Genomic DNA, 19,426 nt, shown 5'->3' on the forward strand with positions numbered 1-19,426 from the left:
CACGGGAAAGACACGTAGTCTCGTCATGCTACACCTTCTTTAAAAAAAAGGGTGTTTAGAAAAAATACATATATAATTATGTGCAACATGACACCATTTCTGCTCTTTCTGTCTATCAATGATCCTCCATGACATTTAAATTAGGAAACACATACTTGTATGGATGATGCCTTTGCTTTTAATGCAGTGTATAAGTCCTCATTGAGATCCACTCCAAAGAGTTTCAGTTTAGTCAGGTTTGGCATAGAACACAGTGCTTCTGCTAAGTGATGTGATGAGGCTGGTGTGGGACACTTGAGATCATCAAGCTTGAGAGTCTGGACCTGCATTGTTTGTAAATATATTTAAACACCAAGTCTATACATGCAAATGTTTCATGTACTAATTTCTGACTGTATTTTTACATTTCACACAGATTACATTAATGACATAGTTGTATATATAATAACATTCTCAACAAAAATGATGGAATACTTTTTTTTCCAGTTCGATTCTTGTATATTGCGAAAAATAAAACACTAAAGTTTATATGGAGAGTTAAAACAAAAAACAATTCAATATGAGTTCTTTATATGGCTTCAAACCTGTTTGCATTGATGATACCTACTCCTACTAACACTGAAATTAATAGTACCAGAAATATGCATTTGCTATTAATGTATTGAAGGTATTCATAACTCTGGATTTTATGTGCACAAGACCTCTAAGTCAGGAGGTTTGTTGATTTGTTACAGTTTGGTAAATGCAATCCTTTGTCAAAAATGGTTCCTCAAAACCTATTATACACATTAGAAAAATAAATCAAACTTAGAAAAGGTGAGAAATTGATAATTGAACAAAATAATTTCAATCTTATACACACTTCAATTTCAACTGAATCAGCTTAAGTGTAGTTTGCTTTTATTTCATGTTTTATGACTATTCCGATATATCAAGTAAATGTCATTAAAGGGGGTGTAGCATGGCGATTACTGGTTAACGTCATCAACGACTTCTTTTGGACAACTGGACGTAAACGAATGGATATGATTGGCCCCTAGTCAGGCCATGGGAAAGACACGTAGTCTCGTCATGCTACACCTTCTTTACAAAAAGAAGGTGTTTGGAAAAAAATACATATATAATTATGTGCCCCATGAAACAATTTCTGCTCTTTCTGTCTATCAATGATCCGCCATGAAATTTACATTAGGAAACACATACTTGTATGGATGATGCCTTTGCTTTCAATGCAGTGTAGAATTCCTCATGGAGATCCTCTCCAAAGAGTTTCAGGTAAGTCAGGTTTGGCATAGAGCACAGTGCTTCTGCTAGGTGATGTGATGAGGCTGGTGTGGGACACTCGAGATTATCAATCTTGAGAGTCTGGACCTGCATTGTTTGTGAATATATTTAAACACCAAGTCTATACATGCAAATATTTGAATTACTAATTTCTGACTTTTTTCTTACATTTCACACAGATTACACTAATTACATAGTTGTATTCATAAAAACATTCTCAACAAAAATGATTGAATTTTTTTTTCCAGTTCAAATCTTGTTTATTGAGAAAAAGAAAGCACTAAAGTATATAGGGGGAGGTTTCTTAAAAACATAATTCTATATAATTTTGTTAAAGGGCTTCCAACCTGTTTGCATTGATAGTACCTACTCCTAATAACACTGAAATTAATAGTACCAGAAATATGCATTTGCTATTATAATAATAATAATAATAATAATAACTTTTATTTACCCAGGGTAGCCACTTCAGTTATGAAACTGTTCTTCCAGCGGGCCCTGCATAACATAATATGTTATTACTACCCTTCTCCAATCTAATATGCTGAGCGCCTAGCTAGAAGGCAGAAGGTCCCATTGTTATAAGTCTTTGGTATGACTCGGCCGGGGTTCGAACCCACGACCTCCCGTTCATGAGGCGGGCGCTCTAACGACTGAGCCACCATGCCCGGTTATCATTATAAAGGTATTCATAACTCTGGATTTCATGTGCACACGACCCCTTATTCAGAAGGTTTGTTGATTTGTTACAGTTTAATTAATTCAAACCTTTGTCAAAATTGGTTCCTCAAAACCTATAAGACACATTAAAAAAATAAATCAAACTTAGAAAAGGTGAGAAATTGATAATTGAACAAAATAATTTCAATCTTATACACACTTCCATTTCAACTGAATCAGCTTAAGTGTAGTTTGCTTTTATTTCATGTTTTATGACTATTCCGATATATCAAGTAAATGTCATTAAAGGGGGTGTAGCATGGCGATTACTGGTTAACGTCATCAACGACTTCTTTTGGACAACTGGACGTAAACGAATGGATATGATTGGCCCCTAGTCAGGCCACGGGAAAGACACGTAGTCTCGTCATGCTACACCTTCTTTTAAAAAAAGGTGTTTAGAAAAAAATACATATATAAATGTGCACCATGAAACCATTTCTGCTCTTTTTGTCTATCAATGATCCGCCATGAAATTTACATTAGGAAACACATACTTGTATGGATGATGCCTTTGCTTTCAATGCAGTGTAGAATTCCTCATGGAGATCCTCTCCAAAGAGTTTCAGGTAAGTCAGGTTTGGCATAGAGCACAGTGCTTCTGCTAGGTGATGTGATGAGGCTGGTGTGGGACACTCGAGATCATCAAGCTTGAGAGTCTGGACCTGCATTGTTTGTGAATATATTTAAACACCAAGTCTATACATGCAAATATTTGAATAACTATTTCACACAGATTACACTAATTACATAGTTGTATTCATAAAAAAATTCTCAACAAAAATGATTGAATTTTTTTTCCCAGTTCAATTCTTGTTTATTGAGAAAAAGACAGCACTAAAGTATATAGGGGGAGGTTTTTTTAAAACATAATTCTATATCATTTTTTAAAGGGCTTCCAACCTGTTTGCATTGATAGTACCTACTCCTAATAACACTGAAATTAATAGTACCATAAATATGCATTTGCTATTATCATTATAAAGGTATTCATAACTCTGGATTTCATGTGCACACGACCCCTTATTCAGAAGGTTTGTTGATTTGTTACAGTTTGATAAATTCAAGCTTTTGTCAAAATTGGTTCCTCAAAACCTATAAGACACATTAAAAAAAATCAAACTGGGAAAAGGTGAGAAATTGATTATTGGACAAAATAATTTCAATCTTATACACATTTCAATTTCAACTGAATCAGCTTAAGACTATTTAGTGTAGTTTGCTTTTATTTCATGTTTCATGACTATTCCGATACATCAAGTGAATGGCCTTAAGGGGGAGCATGGCAGATACTGGTTAACGCCATCAACGACTTCTTTTGTACAACTGCACATAAACAAATGGACTTGACTGGCCCCGAGTCAGGCCACAGGAAAGACACGTAGTCTCGTCATGCTACATCATCTTTATAAAAGAAAGGTGTTTGGAAAAAAAATACATAAATAATTATGTGCCCCATGAAACCATTTCTGCTCTTTTTGTCTATCAATGATCCGCCATGAAATTTACATTAGGAAACACGTACCTGTATGGATGATGCATTTGCTTTCAATGAAGTGTAGAACTCCTCATGGAGATCCCCTTCAAAGAGTTTCAGGTAAGTAAGGTTTCGCATAGAACACAGTGCTTTTGCTAAGTGATGTGATGAAGCTGGTGTGGGACACTTGAGATCTTCAAGCTTGAGAGTCTGGACCTGCATTGTTTGTGAATATATTTAAACACCAAGTCTATACATGCAAATGTTTCATTTACTAATTTCTGACTGTATTCTTACATTTCACACAGATAACATTAATGACATAGTTGTATATATATATATAATAACATTCTCAACAAAAATGATTGAATACTTTTTTCCAAGTTCAATTCTTGTTTATTGAGAAAAAGAACACACTAAAGTTTATAAGGAGAGGTTTCTTTTTTTTAACACAAATTCCATTATTTACAAAGTTGTATTCATAATTATATATCGAGCAAAAATTATGAATAGATTTTATTTTCAAATTCAATTCTCGGGCTTACATCCATCTCCAGCCTAACCGCTCACGATGGCGGTCTCTTGTGTTCTAAATTACCTCTCTAATTTACTGGAAAAAAATCTTATTTGTATGCTTCGTATATGTTTATTGTATGATATTATTGTTTCTGATTTTCTATTTAATTACTTTTGTAAACATTTCGTTCTTTGCACTTGTTATTGTTTGAATTTTTGTAATTTGAGTTTGAATTTTTGTAATTTCAGTTTTTTTCTTTTTAAACGCGGAAATAAAACCAAACAAACAATTCTTGTCTATTGAGAAAAAGAACAGACTAAAGTTTCTATGGAGAGGATTATTCAGTAAGAGGGATTTAGAAAAGATTCTATATGTATTCTTTATAGGGCTTCTAACCTGTTTGCACTGATAAGACCTACTCCTACTAATACTGAAATTAATACTCATGAATATACACTTGCTATCCTGATGTATCAAGCGAATGGAATTAAAACTAGAATTTAATTCGTCACGAGGACGAATAAGGTGGTCTGTCTTCAAGTCTTATGATAGATTATAATATTTATTATCTTGAGAAAGGGAGAAGTTATATAGACATGTAAACAATGATGATCGTCATGATGATCATGATGATGATGATCTTGATAGTAATTGTGATGACGATGATGATGATGATGATCATGATGATGTTGATGATTATCATCAACAGACCATGATGACATCAGACTGAAAAAAATGAGAGAACATTTAGATAGCATATAGTCTCAGCTACAACATACTCAAAAATCAACAAAAATCAAGCCGAAATAACGGCGATATTGCTCGCAAAAGACAAGAATGTAGAATCCAGATTTGAGAAAAAGTCATCTCCTATAAGGATTACACGCGAAAAGTATTGGATCAAGTGATAATAGGGGAATAATAAAGGAAATATGGTTGTTTATTACATTATTTGCGATTGTACGTGTTTTAATATTCAAAGGAGATGGTACAGTGAAAGGTCAAAAAGAAAAAAAAAGTGAAGAAAAAAATTGTTGGAGACGCCCGGACTCGAACCAGGGACCTCGAGGTCGGAAGTCAAGTGCGTTACCGATATACCAAAACATTTCCCATAGAGATTACACGTAAACGAAAAATGGAAATCTCAAATCCCACTTTGTAAGTGAAATATGAGCATGATCCCGGCATCTCATCGAAAAATAAAGGGCACCCTTACGATAGCATATTTTCTCAGCTACAACATACTCAAAACTCAGCGTAAACGAAGATCAAACGACGGAGATATTGCTCACGAAAGACAAGAATGTAGAATCCAGTTTTGAGAAAAAGTCATGTCCCATAGAGAATACACGCAAAATGTGAAAAATTGACATGCCTCCTTTAATCGCAAAAATACGCCATGATACCATTGTCAAAATGAAATATCGCGGTGACTGTGTTTGTAGAGAATATTCTCAGGTAGAACATATCAAAATTTGAAAGAAAATTGATCAATATTTACAGAGATACAATCAATTTTCCAAAAATCTGCTGACGTCATAATATGCAAATTGAAGTTTTGAGTTCGGAGGCCATTATGATGACGTCATGAGTTAATTGAGGGTCAAATGAGACATGAAATCATACCTCCAACTCATAATCTATTTAAATATGAAAGAAATTGGGGGTTATCTATCAATTCTGACGAGTTAAAATGAATTTTGTATAGGCATTTTTTTGCCCATGTATTGTGGATACAGATAGCGCAGGTCGGCGCGTGCGTTCAACTTTGACAGCCGCTAATTGCGGTATTACTGGTCGGAAACAGGTAAACAAGGTATCAAAATGCTTGGAAAAATGTAATAAATATGATAACAGAAAAAAATTGGCGATTCTATGTTGCAAAATGTCAGGACGCGCGCGCAAATTTTGAAAATGCTTAAAATGGCCTGAAACGTATGCAAAATTAATTTGGAACGAATTTGACCATTTTAAAATTTTAATGCGCGCGTACGTGCGCGTCAAGGTGCGCGCGTAAAAATTGTTGGCATTTTTAGTTGACCTTTGACCTGAAGTTGATGTATACCAAATATGGTTTATTTTTGATGACTCGTTATCGAGATATGATAATGACCTGATGTTTACAAAATGGCGCCTGGACGACGTCACGATGACTTAGTGACCTTGAAAAAGTTGATTTGACTTGAAATCATAGGGCTTGATGACTGACAGAAATTTGAAGGAAATTGACCATGTCGATTTCGAATGAACGTGTGGACAAAAAAGTGTACGGAAGAAATAAAAATAAAGAATAAAGAATAAAGAAAGAAAGAAAATTCTAACGAAATCAATAGGTGATCTGTCGTTGACAGACCACCTAATAAAGAAAGAAAGAAAGAAAGAAAGAAAATTCTAGCGAAATCAATAGGTGATCTGTCGTTGACAGACCACCTAATAAATACTAATAAAACAAATTCAGTCAAGTTTGGCATAGAACATGGTGTTTCTGTTAATAGGTGATGTGATGAGAATGGTGTGAAACATTTCACAAAAGAAAGCTTGAGATTCAAGACCTGCATTGTTTGATAATAGTTAAGCAGCTCATCTTTGAGAATGGGTGAGAATCAGTGAGAATGGGCTTTGCGCTCAGAGGCAGCTTAATTGCACAACCTTCTCTGAATTTATTTGAATTAACTCTATATCTTCTTATTGGATGAGTGTTGTGTTTCAAGTGTCAAGTTCTTATGTGCCAAAGATTCAACTAGACTGAGGTTGGGCAATTTTGTTGCTGTTTGGATGATCTTTTCTTAATCTTCTTTTGGGGCTTCCTTGCTGTGTGTACTAAAAGTATGGTAGACATCTTAACACATGTACTTCATTAAATACCGTCAATACTACTGGGCCAGAAGGGATTAGACCACACAGCGAGGTCACTGACAGGTGGCTATCTCATTAACTCAGCTCTCAACTAACATCAGAAAAGAGGATCATGAGGGATCAACAGGCACCGATTGGGGAAGTTTTCTATAAAGAGGGAGCAAGTAGCTACACGTAGGACAGTGGGGCTTTAAAGGTATGTAGTAATTCTAGCATGTGAGTACTCTAGACCAGATTTGAATGGAATGTTGCAGCAGCTCCATGATCACAATGGAGCTGCACATTCTTCTAGTTTTTGCCTTATCCCGACTCTAAAGGGATTTGCTTCATCTTTTGTAAGAAGAATGCCTGGTTGTCAGGAGGAGCTCTTAAAGTAGATATTCATTGATTTAAAAAACTAACTTTATTTTCATTATTGCAAAGTTGAAACTTTGATTCGACAAGGTTATCAAAATTCAATGCTTGGAAACATACGAAGTAATGATTATTATAAATTACAAAACGCTTCAATACGCTGCTGAGATGTGTGAGATCACAGTATGGACATGATTTGCACAAGCAGACGATGTCCCATGACATCTCACACATTTTCAGTGCCTGTGTTTCATCTTCTCTTGAGTTCTTTCTCTTACTTCACTACCGTCAGGCTAAATTCATAATCTATTCCCTCACTCTAAACCCCGCGCATGGTTTTATTTTGATGACAAATGCAGCGATACAAAAATAAAGGAGTCTGTCGCTTGTAAACAAAATACACTATGAACATGACAGACAAAGAAAGCGAACAAAATATACAGTTCCTCAGGTAGACAAAGGAACATCTCTTCACTGCTATTATGTAAAAAGGTGAATATGCATGTGACACCTGTTCTACACATTTTTACATAATAGCAGTGAAGGGATGTTCCTTTGTTTACCTGAGGAACTGTATATTTTGTCCGCTTTCTTTGTCAGTCATATTCATAGTGATAAGACGCCATTGTATATTCAGCTGCACACACCGCGGTATGTTCGGCGTTTCAAGAGGGAACAAATGCCGTCCTTAGTATCCTTCCGGGGGTTTTTCAATTTGAAAGTCTGGTTTCTTTGATTGTTAATTAACCCCTATCCTGTGTATTTACAAGCAAAAGATTTTTAGTTATCAGAATCGGGTCATATCCCCTTTTGAATGGTTTGACATGCCATTACTTTTATATACACTAAACTCATTATAATTTGAAAAAATAATAGCTTTGCAATTATGTTCATTCTTTATGAGATGTCGTCTGCTTGGGCAGTATTGGTCCATATTGTGACGTCATTAAAACATCGTTATATTTCTGGCGAATCTCTCGTATATCCCAGCTGCTATGGAGGTGGTTGTATTTGTATTTTTATAAAACACCCGATATGTAGTCGACCTAGAACTTGTACGGTGGCCATCTGTTAGCTTACCAGTTTCTAGTGATACATTAGTTGACATATTTGTGATTTTCTTTGAATTTCACCTTTAAATACCAGTTTGTTGGAAAATGCATTTTTGTAATATAGTAACTCATGTGCGACAACGAGAATATCTCTCTTGCTTCTCGGTGGGGATGTTCACCCTTATGCCTAGGTCACATATGCACCTGGGCCCGTATGATTTTCCCTACCCGGCGGCTTGTCGTGGATTTTAGAGACCATACGGGACCCTTCCGATTTTCATTTCTAGGGCATGTGTGGTCACATATTCTGCTGCGCCCGGGAGGTGGCCGGTGAAAATTCGATGAACAGGTGCACCCCATGCCTCCCGGAGCCCGATCGGGGTCGTCAAGGCGCCAGTACGGTGCCCCACGGGCTGCCGTGCGGTGCCTTGAACTGTGTGTCCTCTCACATCCGCGCCTCTGTATTCAGAGCTGCGTTGTACATTGAGAATTAACAGGAAAAAATCGCGAGGGCCCCGTCCGGCCACCGTCCGGTGCCCGGAGAATTGGGAACAGCCAACTCAGCATAACGGCGCCCGTACGGCTTAAAAGATGTCCCGGCGCCCGTAGGAACTGGACGGGAGCCGGCCGGATACCGGCAGAATTTTCCCAAAATGTCTGTTTTTACTCGCCGTTCGAGCCCCAGAGTGTTTATGTTAAATATAACCCAGGCCAACCCCAGTAATATAAGAGGGGTGATGAAGATACATGTAACTCAAGATTATAATGTAAACTTAACACCTAGCATTGGTCAGTTTGTGTATAAAAGAGACAATCTTTTAGAGTTAAATTGTTTCAATAGTCTTCCTCATGATTTTTGGGCAATGATATGTTCCCTTGGTTTTAGGTGGTCATGTAAACCTACATGGCGTGGCTACCGTGGCAGAAAAGGTGGGGCCTAGGCAAAGAAAAACAGAGAAACTGCCATTGTGTGTCATGAAAACTGTCCACTTTCCTCTGTGGATGCACCCACGCCTGTAGTGGTAGCAGACACTGCTCCATGCTCTAAGTCTAACGAATGCCAGACTCTGTGTAGGAAACACAAGATCAGTTTGTAATAAATACAGATATTTTTATAGATCATCTGATTGAATTTGATATTGACATCATGTATCTAACTGAGACTCGGTTAACATATACAGAAATACATAGAAAGACAATTGGTGATTTAACCCCTCCAGGTTTTGACCTTATTCATGTACCTCGCTCCATTCCCAGTGGTGGGGGAGTTGCCATAATACACCATTCTTCTATTGAAAGTAAACTGATACAGATGCAAAATGCTGCATCAAGTTTTGAGAGTATGTGTGTCTGTGTGAAATTTAAAGGAACAAAATCCCCTATTAAGCTTGTAGTCCTCTATCGACCACCATACACTCAAAATAATAAAGTTAGTTTTAATGTGTTTCTTGAAGAATTCTCTAGTTTCCTTACACCCTTGCTGTCAGCTTCAAACAAGTTAATTATTGTAGGTGATTTTAACATCCATTGGGATGATTCTGCAAATCTAGAGAACAAGAAGTTTTGTGACTTACTTGAGTCTTTCAACTTGAAACAGTATGTAAATAAGTCAACACACGAGACTGGTCACATTATAGATTTTGTCATTACGCGCACTGATGATGAAGAGCTGATTAGTGCTCTGGAAATGTCATCTTTTCTCACTGATCATGCTGCAAAACACTGCAATTTGAAATTAAATAAGCCTACTAGAAAAAGAAAAGTCTTTCTAAAAAGGGTTTTTATCATAGCATTCAAGTCGTATAAGCATACCACATGGTGCTCCCCGCCCAAACTGTAGGTTTCCGTGGTAAGTATATTCACGCTTAAAGCCTTTTGGTAACACCATGTGGTAACCTTAATCAAAATACCATTGATATACAACATGTATATTCTTCTGTCAAAAGAACCAGCATATATTATAAGATGGGTAGAAGAATCCCTGCAATCTGATTGGTCAATTACCATGTAATTATTTTTCACTGGATGCACGCGATATCGGCGATCGATACCACCGATATCCTTTTTTTGGATAAATAATTCTCTTTTTTTTTTATATATAATTTTTTTTTTTTAATGATTTTTTTGATAATTTTTTTTTTTGGTGATAATTATTTGTTTTTCGTTTTTTTTTTATAATTATAATCTGTTAAAAAAAAAAATTAAAAAAAAAATATTTCATGATAAGTTAAAAATCATGCGTCCGGTAATTACCGGACGCATGATTTTGCCATGCATCCGGTAAATCTGTAAAATAACAGAATTTTGTATTTTTGACAATTTTTGGGGCCCCATCTTATAAAACAGATGATGCACTGGTTTTATTCGTGGGTCGGTGGAATTGTGTGCACGCGGTACCTTTGAATTTGGTCTAAAACCATTCAAAGGTACCTTGTGCACACAATCCCTACCGACGCACTCAAAGCTGTGCATCATTTGTATATTGAACTTTTAAGGAATTACAGAAAAGTAAAATGTACAAAAGAAAAGAAAAGAGATAGAGATGATGATGGAATGGAAATAAATTAAACACTTTCACATACACATGTATAGCACAATCGTGGATGAACCGCTCACCTTTAATTCTCTTCCTTTCCTTGCAAGTGTTGCAAATAAACAATGATGGTATGCACCTTGAAGGAAAACTTTCTTTAAGGATGGTGAGGAGCATATTATCTGTGCCACATCAAGTGACGTAGCAGGTCCACAATCTCTCCTAATGTCGAGTTCAACCTGGATAAAATGACAAAGTGATTACTGATGTGATAAAGAATATAGATGTTCACTCGGATGTTGGGCATATAAATGTGTAACGTACATGAGCGGTTGCCCTAGATGCGCTTCTTAAACTACAGAGAGTAAGAGGGGAAAAGGAGATTATATGGTTACAGGCTGAAGAACTATTGCCACAAAATTTCATATCAAACTCCTTTTTTACAACAGAAGAAAGAACTCGCCATAGCATACCATTTACTAAACAGAGAATCCTTAAACAAAATAAAAGGAGAGTATAGGTCTAAGAACAGGCTGCAAAAGAGATGACTTACATTTTTTGTTTTTGCATATTCACACCATCTGGTGATCTCTTAATCATTTACGTTAATTAGGAACACTGTCACTAAATTAAAAGGTTGGATAAGGAGAACAAATTAAGGCTTGCAAGAAGAAAAGAAGCAAAATGTTGATATCCCCTGAGCAATATATATTCGGTCTCAGCAGGTGAGAGTGAAGCAGAAGATGAACTGATCTACAGTAATCATAGTCCTCCAATCAATCTCCAGTTATAAAGCTACATTGCCTGTTATATGCTAAGAGTTGCACATGCCCTAGTTACAACTGCTATCAAATTCAAACTGTGCTGCAATGATTTATATCAATAGCACCAATTTTAGACAGGGCCAAGTATATCAGATAGATTCCTTTGTAATAATAATAATTTGCCAATGTGTGTTTCGCGTGACTGCTAAAGCATGTGTATGCTACTATGCTTATCAACTAGGGGACCTACGCCCTTAAGTCATAAATGACAGTAATGAGGATTAATGCCCCATAAAAGGGCACTAATACAGCACGTCGACACGGTTTTGATCCTGGGGCCTCACAGTTACGAGGCCATTGCTTTGTCACTGAACCATGACTGTAGCGGGGGCTAGGGTAGGGGGCAGTTTCCATAGATAAATAAAAACAGAAAATGCAATAAATTTTCAATAATTATTGCATTTTACCCCGGTCCCCAGCATAAAACAATCCTCTGTGTTCCCATGCCTTGAGCCATAATGCATGACTCAAGGCCCCTCTCTGTCGAATTTTTTTACGGCATATTTATCTTGGCATTGCACATGTTCTTTTTGAATTTTACTCACCAATTGTCACCCATGGATGATATAAATAGCACCTTCTAAAGTTATGGAAATGGTTGTGTTTGTGTGCATAGCTCCATCACGCCTGGCTTAATCAGTACCCTTCTTTGGATATAGATACTTAAAGATATTGCCTTTTTTAGCAGCAACGTCATTGAAAAAATTGCTCTCGAAAACCTTATTTTTCAGAAAATTTCCGAAATAACCTAAACTTGCGCCCAATTTGCGAAACACTTTATACGTAGGTCTATGAAACCTGGCAGACATGTGTATCAACCTACTTGACTATTGTCTGCCAAGTTTTTTTTTCTTCAAATTTCATGATGTCATCACAAATTTATCGTCATAAATGCTGAATTTGTTATGCATCACATGGCAATGCGTGACATGCTTGTAGTACATTGGTGTGGATGACAATGCGGTCAAAATGACTGCAATAAAATGCCCTTTGAAATGTCCACAAAGAAAATAAAGCAGGTCACGATTTGGAACACACTTGCTATGGCGTCAATTTTCATACTGATTTTTGCCCCCTTCCCGATTTTTCTTTATCTTGAAATTTTGCAAATATATTCAGGGTGGTCAAACGCAGGTCATCTCATAGCAGGATTTTCAACTTTATCGAACGGGACTTTCTGGACGCCATTTTATATCCAGCAATACAATGTATCGATTGCACTATCAGCTCAGCATTTCATAACTTAATGGAACTTTATAATATTACAACTAAAGAAGTGGAAAAGATTTTTGTTCAACCAAGGTTGTGCAAATTAAACAGTAAAATGAGAAAATTTCAGTTTAAACTTTTGCATCGAATAGTTTATACAAACCATCGTTTGCATTAATTGAATTTTCGTACAAACGATTTGTGTTCGTATTGCAATATATTGGAGGAACCTATCAACATGTATTTTTTTAATGTAATATAATAACAAGATTATGGGAAAAATGTGCTGATAAACTCAATTTACCATTTCTAAAGAAACTGTCTTGGAAAGAAATTCATATTGGAATAATTGGGAGTAATATGAAAACAGAGCAATTTACTAAACCACATTCTGATTTTGATTAAATTGATGATTTTTAATAGCAGAGAGAAGGGGAAGCCTCCAAATGTAAATGAAGTAAAAGATTAATTTCTCGAAAATAGGAAAGAGGAAAAAACACTTGCAATGGAAAGGGATACTCTTTCAATTCATTTTAAAAAATGGGAGACCTTGGAAAGTTTTGTGTAATACAAATGAACTTTAAAAAAAAAAAATTCCAGCCCTCTATCCCAGCAGTCTTTATTTGCTCTATTTTTGAGTTTGGTTATTTGTTTGATTGTTTGTTTGTTTGTTGTTTGTTGTTTTGTTTTTTTACTTCTTTTTTTTTGGGGGGGGGGTTGTTTTTGGTTGTTTTTTGGTTGTTTTTTATCTTTATCTTTCTCTCTGGGGCAGTTTTTCTCTTTTCAGATGTAGTACTGTATTTAAAAAAAAAAAAAAATTAAAACAATATTTTGACAGACTATAATATTTCATGTTCAAGCATTTATTAATTTTTGTTTAATTCAACAGATAAAGCATTTTTGAAAGAAGCAAAAAATTAACATGAAATGACTAAGCAATTTACCATTCTTATTATTACTATTATTGTTTTAAACGAATAAGGAAATGTATGAAAGAGTTGTTTTGTTTAGCAATTGACGTTAGTTAAGAATTATAGTTTTGAATTTTATTTTGATTATTCTGAATGCGATGTCAAGTTAGTAAGATGTAAATTGCATGATTTCGATTATATGTACTGCCTCTGGTATTGAGAAAATAAAACACCTTATAAATATTTTTAAAAGGCCATGTAGGTCAAAGTATATGGAAAATCATATATGTACGTGCGTAAGGACTTGTGTCTTGTTGCGTGTTATGTATGTAAGATCATATAAATTGCTTTATTTATCTGCTCAAAGAAATAGAAATACGGGCATTAATGCATGCATATCGTTCTACGATTGTGGTTCTAGTTTCCAAATCGTTTCTGTTCAAACCTCCTTTATGCACCATTCCATAATCATACTGTTGCAACGTAAACAAAATGAAAAAAAGTAAATCTAAGAACTTGTTCAAAAATGGATGAACTAATTTTGTTTATCAAAATATGATGAAACATACCATATGTGGTCCAATGAATGCATAACCTGCTACAGTGTGTGCTGTCATGTATTTGGATATGACCAGCTCAATCTTCTCTGATAAAACCCTGTCCTTCACCAAGGCTGCTACATCTGAGTCCTGACTCTCAAAGGCTACATCAAAAATGAACCGCAACGCTTCACCTATGAATATCATATCCCCGTTTAGTCTCTGAAGCATAGAGTTCATTACATGGGTTGCAATACTTTTGTTCTGTGACACAGTGAAGTATAGGAGATACTTAAACTTCTTCTTTCTTCGGAGCACCACTTGCTCAATCAGCCTGTTGAATTCATTACGATCTGTTTCATACAGGGAAGCAAGATGGACTCCAGCCATGTACTCCTGGAACAGTTTGTGAGGGAAGAAGACTGGCAATTGAACATGAGAATTCCTCTCGTGTGTATCCATGTCAGCAGGAATCTTGTCCTCCTGAGACAAAATCCCGACCCGACAGGCAATGTCCTTGGATTCTTGGCATATTTCGAAATCATCTTCACCGAATACAAATGTATTTTCTAGCAGACCATTGAGGGCCTGTTTGGCAATCGGTCCAAGGAGCTCATCAATCTTTTTCAAATAGGCATGAAGTGAGGGGCTGCCTACTTTCTTCACCTCTTTCTGAGCATAATGTTCTTTTAGAAAGGCAATAATTTCTTTGAATATCTGAGAAAAAGATTTCAGTGATTTCATTTCCTTTAGTTTTTGCTTGTCACGTTCTTTCCACATAAGACACAACATGGCTACATATATTGGATAATGGGCCATGTTTTCAGATATGACATCATTCTCACTCGTGAACTGGATGAGCCGATTTGCTTTATCCTCATTCTTTGGAAAGTATTTGTGAATGTAAACTGACAAATTCTTTCTGTTGAAACCCTCAATATGAATGAATGTGTAGAGTTTCATTAGATCACCATCTGATCTAATCTCTACTGCTCTCCATGGGCGAGTGGTCACCAAGACTGGGCAAGAGGCAAGTTGATCTGAACAAAGAATATCTACAAGTCTAATATCATCAGTCTCAGATGAGCTTCCACATGCCTCTGAGGGGGTGACACTTGGCTGTGATGGCTGAAGTTGCGTTTGATCAGTAGGCTGTGATTCACAAAATTCTGTCTTCATGATTTTGCTACCGACTTCGTCTAGCCCATCGAATGCAATGAATACCTTGTCAGGATTTGACCGGATGTACTCAGTAATTTGAGAAACAGTTGCTGGATTGTTTTTGGCCAGATAAGACTTTGCAATCTTGCCAATAGTGTGTTGCTTGAATTCACGTAGAGGAACAATTAAGACCCACACAAAGTGACTGAAATATTTCCCTTCAATCCAGTCCCAGGCAATCTTAGCACAAAATGTAGTTTTTCCAGCCCCTGCCTCTCCCTGAACCATGATCCGCTTGGGAAACTCTCCATTGACTTCGAGATCAAGGATATCATTGTAACCTAGCATTTGCTTATCTGTCCCATGTTCTTCTTTTAAGACGAGATTAGTATACATGTCTTTAAACTGCACAGTGGAAGCAGGATTGAGAGGATCAGTTCTGATCTTACAGAGAGTTGACCTATACTTGAACTTGAAATCCTGTGTACACCGCTCAACCAGTTCAGGAGAAAGTGGTTTGGTCTGGGATTCAGCTGAGGGAGGTTTCGTCTGTGATTCGAGCAGTCTTGATGGCCCTCCTAAAAAATACATCGATAATTTATATTCACATAGTTACACATACAAATATTTTGATACATTTGAAAGGATTGTAATGGGCTGGGATAATAGTGTGACACAAGACAATTAAGGTGCAAGTAAAAGACACACAGTCCTACATGTTTGAATTTTGATACATGTATATGACTGCATTCAATTGTAAGGGCATTTAAAATCTGAGTAATTTGTATAGACATGAACATGTTATTGTAGATGAGTATCACTGGAATAATTTGTCCTAGAACATTTCAGCGATGCAACTTTCCCTGACAATCACGCTTCTTATTTTGAAAACAAGACAAATATGACGCCATCTCTAGTATGCCTCTGCCTAAACTCAAGATCAGGGCTCGGATCAATCTTCAAATATCACAATGAGAACAAAAAGCCTATATATAAAGTACATAAATAAATACCTGACCATGCAAAATCTAATCACTTGTCTCCCTATGGTGACCCATACCATATTTATTTTTTCCCAGCTAAAATAGCTTAAAGTGGTTTTTGATATGGTGATAATAATTTCATTTTGCTGACCTTTGACCTTCTTAGCCCAAAATATAATCAGTTTTAATATGGTGATGTATACTAATACTAAATTTGAAATTGATGGCTCAAACCGTTCCAGAGACATTGAAACAATGGGGCTAAAACCATGATCATTAATTTAATTGGACCTCCATCACCTTCCTATGGTAATAAATATTATCATTAAGTTAGATGTTCACGCCTCTTGTGGTTATTGAGATATCGCAATGACGAGGCTAATACCTGTAATTTCATGAACTGACCTCTATGATTTTTTTTCTAGAATTAGTATCTGTTTACCTGTGGTGTTTGGTTCATTGAGTAATCTGTCTGATAGGCCACCCAAGTCAATCTCTCGAAGTGCGTCTGCCAAAAGCTGTCGTCTGTTTGAGTGTGGAGGTTGCTGCTTGACATTCCATGTCATAAATACGTGCAAAAAAGCGTTGGTATAGTTATTTGACTTCTGAATCAGGATTGTCTGTAGCTGAGCATACGGGATCCTTAGAGATATCCCTACAGCCTCGTAGTAAGATGGAGCGATGTCCTGGGCCAGTTTCAGGAACTCCATTTCACTGACAGTACTGTAAAATGAATAATTAATCAATTGAGAACGATATGATATTAGTTAGACAATAATGATGGTGATAGTAATAATGATAATATAAAAATTTAAAAAAAGTAATTACTACCACTTTGAATGATAATAATAATAACGTTTACATTATTACCATTACTAGAATTTATGATGATGATAATGATGATTATCATCATCATCATTATCAATATCATCATCATCATCATCATCATAATTATTATCTGTATCAATCATAGTCTATGTAATCGGCTTACTTCAAATGTTCGGGTCATCGCGTCGGATTGGGTGGTGGAGTGACCAGACCTCTTGTGAAAACATGCCCCTTTTATTCACAACAATGTTGGAGGCTAATGTTTGTGAAATAAACCCCTCTCATCTATGAATGTTCGGTCCAATTTAACCCTAGTCCACGTCCTGGACGATTTTTATTGATGCGCAACCCCCTCACATAACCAACAGATGGCGTAGTCATCTTACCGCGCTCATACTCCAGTGATTCACTTTCCCCGAAAAAAATGTTGTGGGAGTACGACTATTCTGCATGTGCGTATGCGTGTGTGTGTGTGTGTGTGCTATGGGGTCTGCACTCAACCAGACGATAGCGAAATCGTGCACAACAGTCCAGAGGGTGGACTAGCTAATTTAACCCACACTTTGTGAAAACCCTACGGCGAATCTACAAAAGATCGCATCCTGAGCATGCATCTTTACATGTTTTGTTTCACGAAAGGTCATGTAACGCAACCATCCGATCGGACGTGATGACCCGACCGTTGATTCGAAGCCGAATATGCATACCTTTCTGCAGTGTTAGGACCTGGATTGGTTTCAACGTCACCAGATCTCATCAAGAGGATCATGAGCAGATAGAGAAGGCAGAATCCATCCATGGTGTAAGATGTCCTTCTTTTTCGACAGAAGTGTATTTCCCGGAAAATGGTGATGACATAGGCAACATTACCTGAAAAAATATTAAGAAATATCTAAATTACGAACATAAAACGGATGGAATAAAGATCCATGAGAGTTTCAATTCACTATATCTCAAACCAGGCTTATAATAGCTTAAGGTTTTGGACAGAAAACAATAATTTTGTGATTTTGTTTTTTGTAGTTGTCATTCAACGCGCCCGGGTTTCTTTTACCACGCAATTGAATTCCTCCGCCTTGCTGAAGAGCTTTAGTTAAAATATTTTTTATATCTGGTGTATCTAGCCTTTGCTTGTTCAGTGCCTTTCATTTTAAATTCATAGTAAAAGTTGTTTTTCCGTTATTTGAAAGTAAAAGTGATTTAGAAATTCATGGAAATCTCGGTGATTTTTTGTAGGTAGTTCCTTTGTCTTTTAACATTAGGAATGTGATTTATCTAATTGATTGTGGAATATGTTAAGGAAATTATCAACAGATAAATTTACGTCATTAATATCGTAATCACACGACCGGTCAGCAGAGTCTAAAGAAACGCCAAGACTGGCAATTTTTTCATGGTTAGGTCTCCGCCTTGATGGTCTGTGAATATTATTTAATGAGTGCCTAAGGTTAAAATGTGACATAATAGGAAAATGATCTGTTATATCGGACAGAATTACAGAAGAGTCTGGGGGTTTGAAGAGTATTGCAAAAAGCATTATCAATAAGGGTGGCGGAATGATTTGCCATTCGAGTTGGTTTCGATATCAAAGACAAGAATGAGGCAGTCAATAATATTTCAAGATATTCATGGGATATATTGTTGTTATTATGCTTTAAAATATCAATATTAAAATCTCCCATTATGAAAAGGTTATGTTCACGAAAAGTGGATTCATTAGTAAATCTGTAAGGTAAACTAGGAAATTAGTTGAATTAGAACCTGGAGGTCTATATACAATGCCCATGATTATATTTTTAGTATCCGGAACATCGATTTCGATAAAAAGAGACTCGGAGAACGAAAAAGTACATGTATGTACAAGTAGAGACAGCATTACACAGAAGTCATCGTATACAGAGCGAACGAACGAGCCAATGAACAATAACAATATTGGTGCATCTAGGCGAGATGCCAAATAAATATAATAGTGCATAATATTAAAGGAAATACACTCAACGTGAATGGATGCGCTCATTGTAATACAAAATATGTGAACATAAACAAACTAAAGTTATGGAAAGCATGACATTACTGATATTTTGTAGCATACAAATTTTAGAGACCATCAGTTCACTTCTTTTAGCATCAGCCAACGAGACTTGCTTACCTTCAGACTCAGATCCTAAGTATAGGCAT

The 19,426-nt window shown here is 36.3% G+C and overlaps 1 protein-coding gene across 1 annotated transcript; it reads right to left on the reverse strand.

The window, feature by feature from the left end:
- Positions 1-11,130: 11,130 nt before the first annotated feature.
- Positions 11,131-16,986, reverse strand: LOC115921350 (protein NLRC5-like). The gene is made up of 3 exons (XM_030978751.1): positions 16,863-16,986; positions 14,307-16,015; positions 11,131-11,148 (listed from the first exon to the last, which is right to left on the reverse strand). The coding sequence occupies exons 1-3, from the start codon at positions 16,984-16,986 to the stop codon at positions 11,131-11,133; spliced, it is 1,851 nt and encodes a 616-aa protein (XP_030834611.1).
- Between the last annotated feature and the right edge of the window lie 2,440 nt (positions 16,987-19,426).

Source organism: Strongylocentrotus purpuratus, unplaced genomic scaffold (genome assembly GCF_000002235.5).
Source record: "Strongylocentrotus purpuratus isolate Spur 01 unplaced genomic scaffold, Spur_5.0 spur5_scaffold_1, whole genome shotgun sequence".
NCBI lineage: Eukaryota > Metazoa > Echinodermata > Echinoidea > Camarodonta > Strongylocentrotidae > Strongylocentrotus > Strongylocentrotus purpuratus.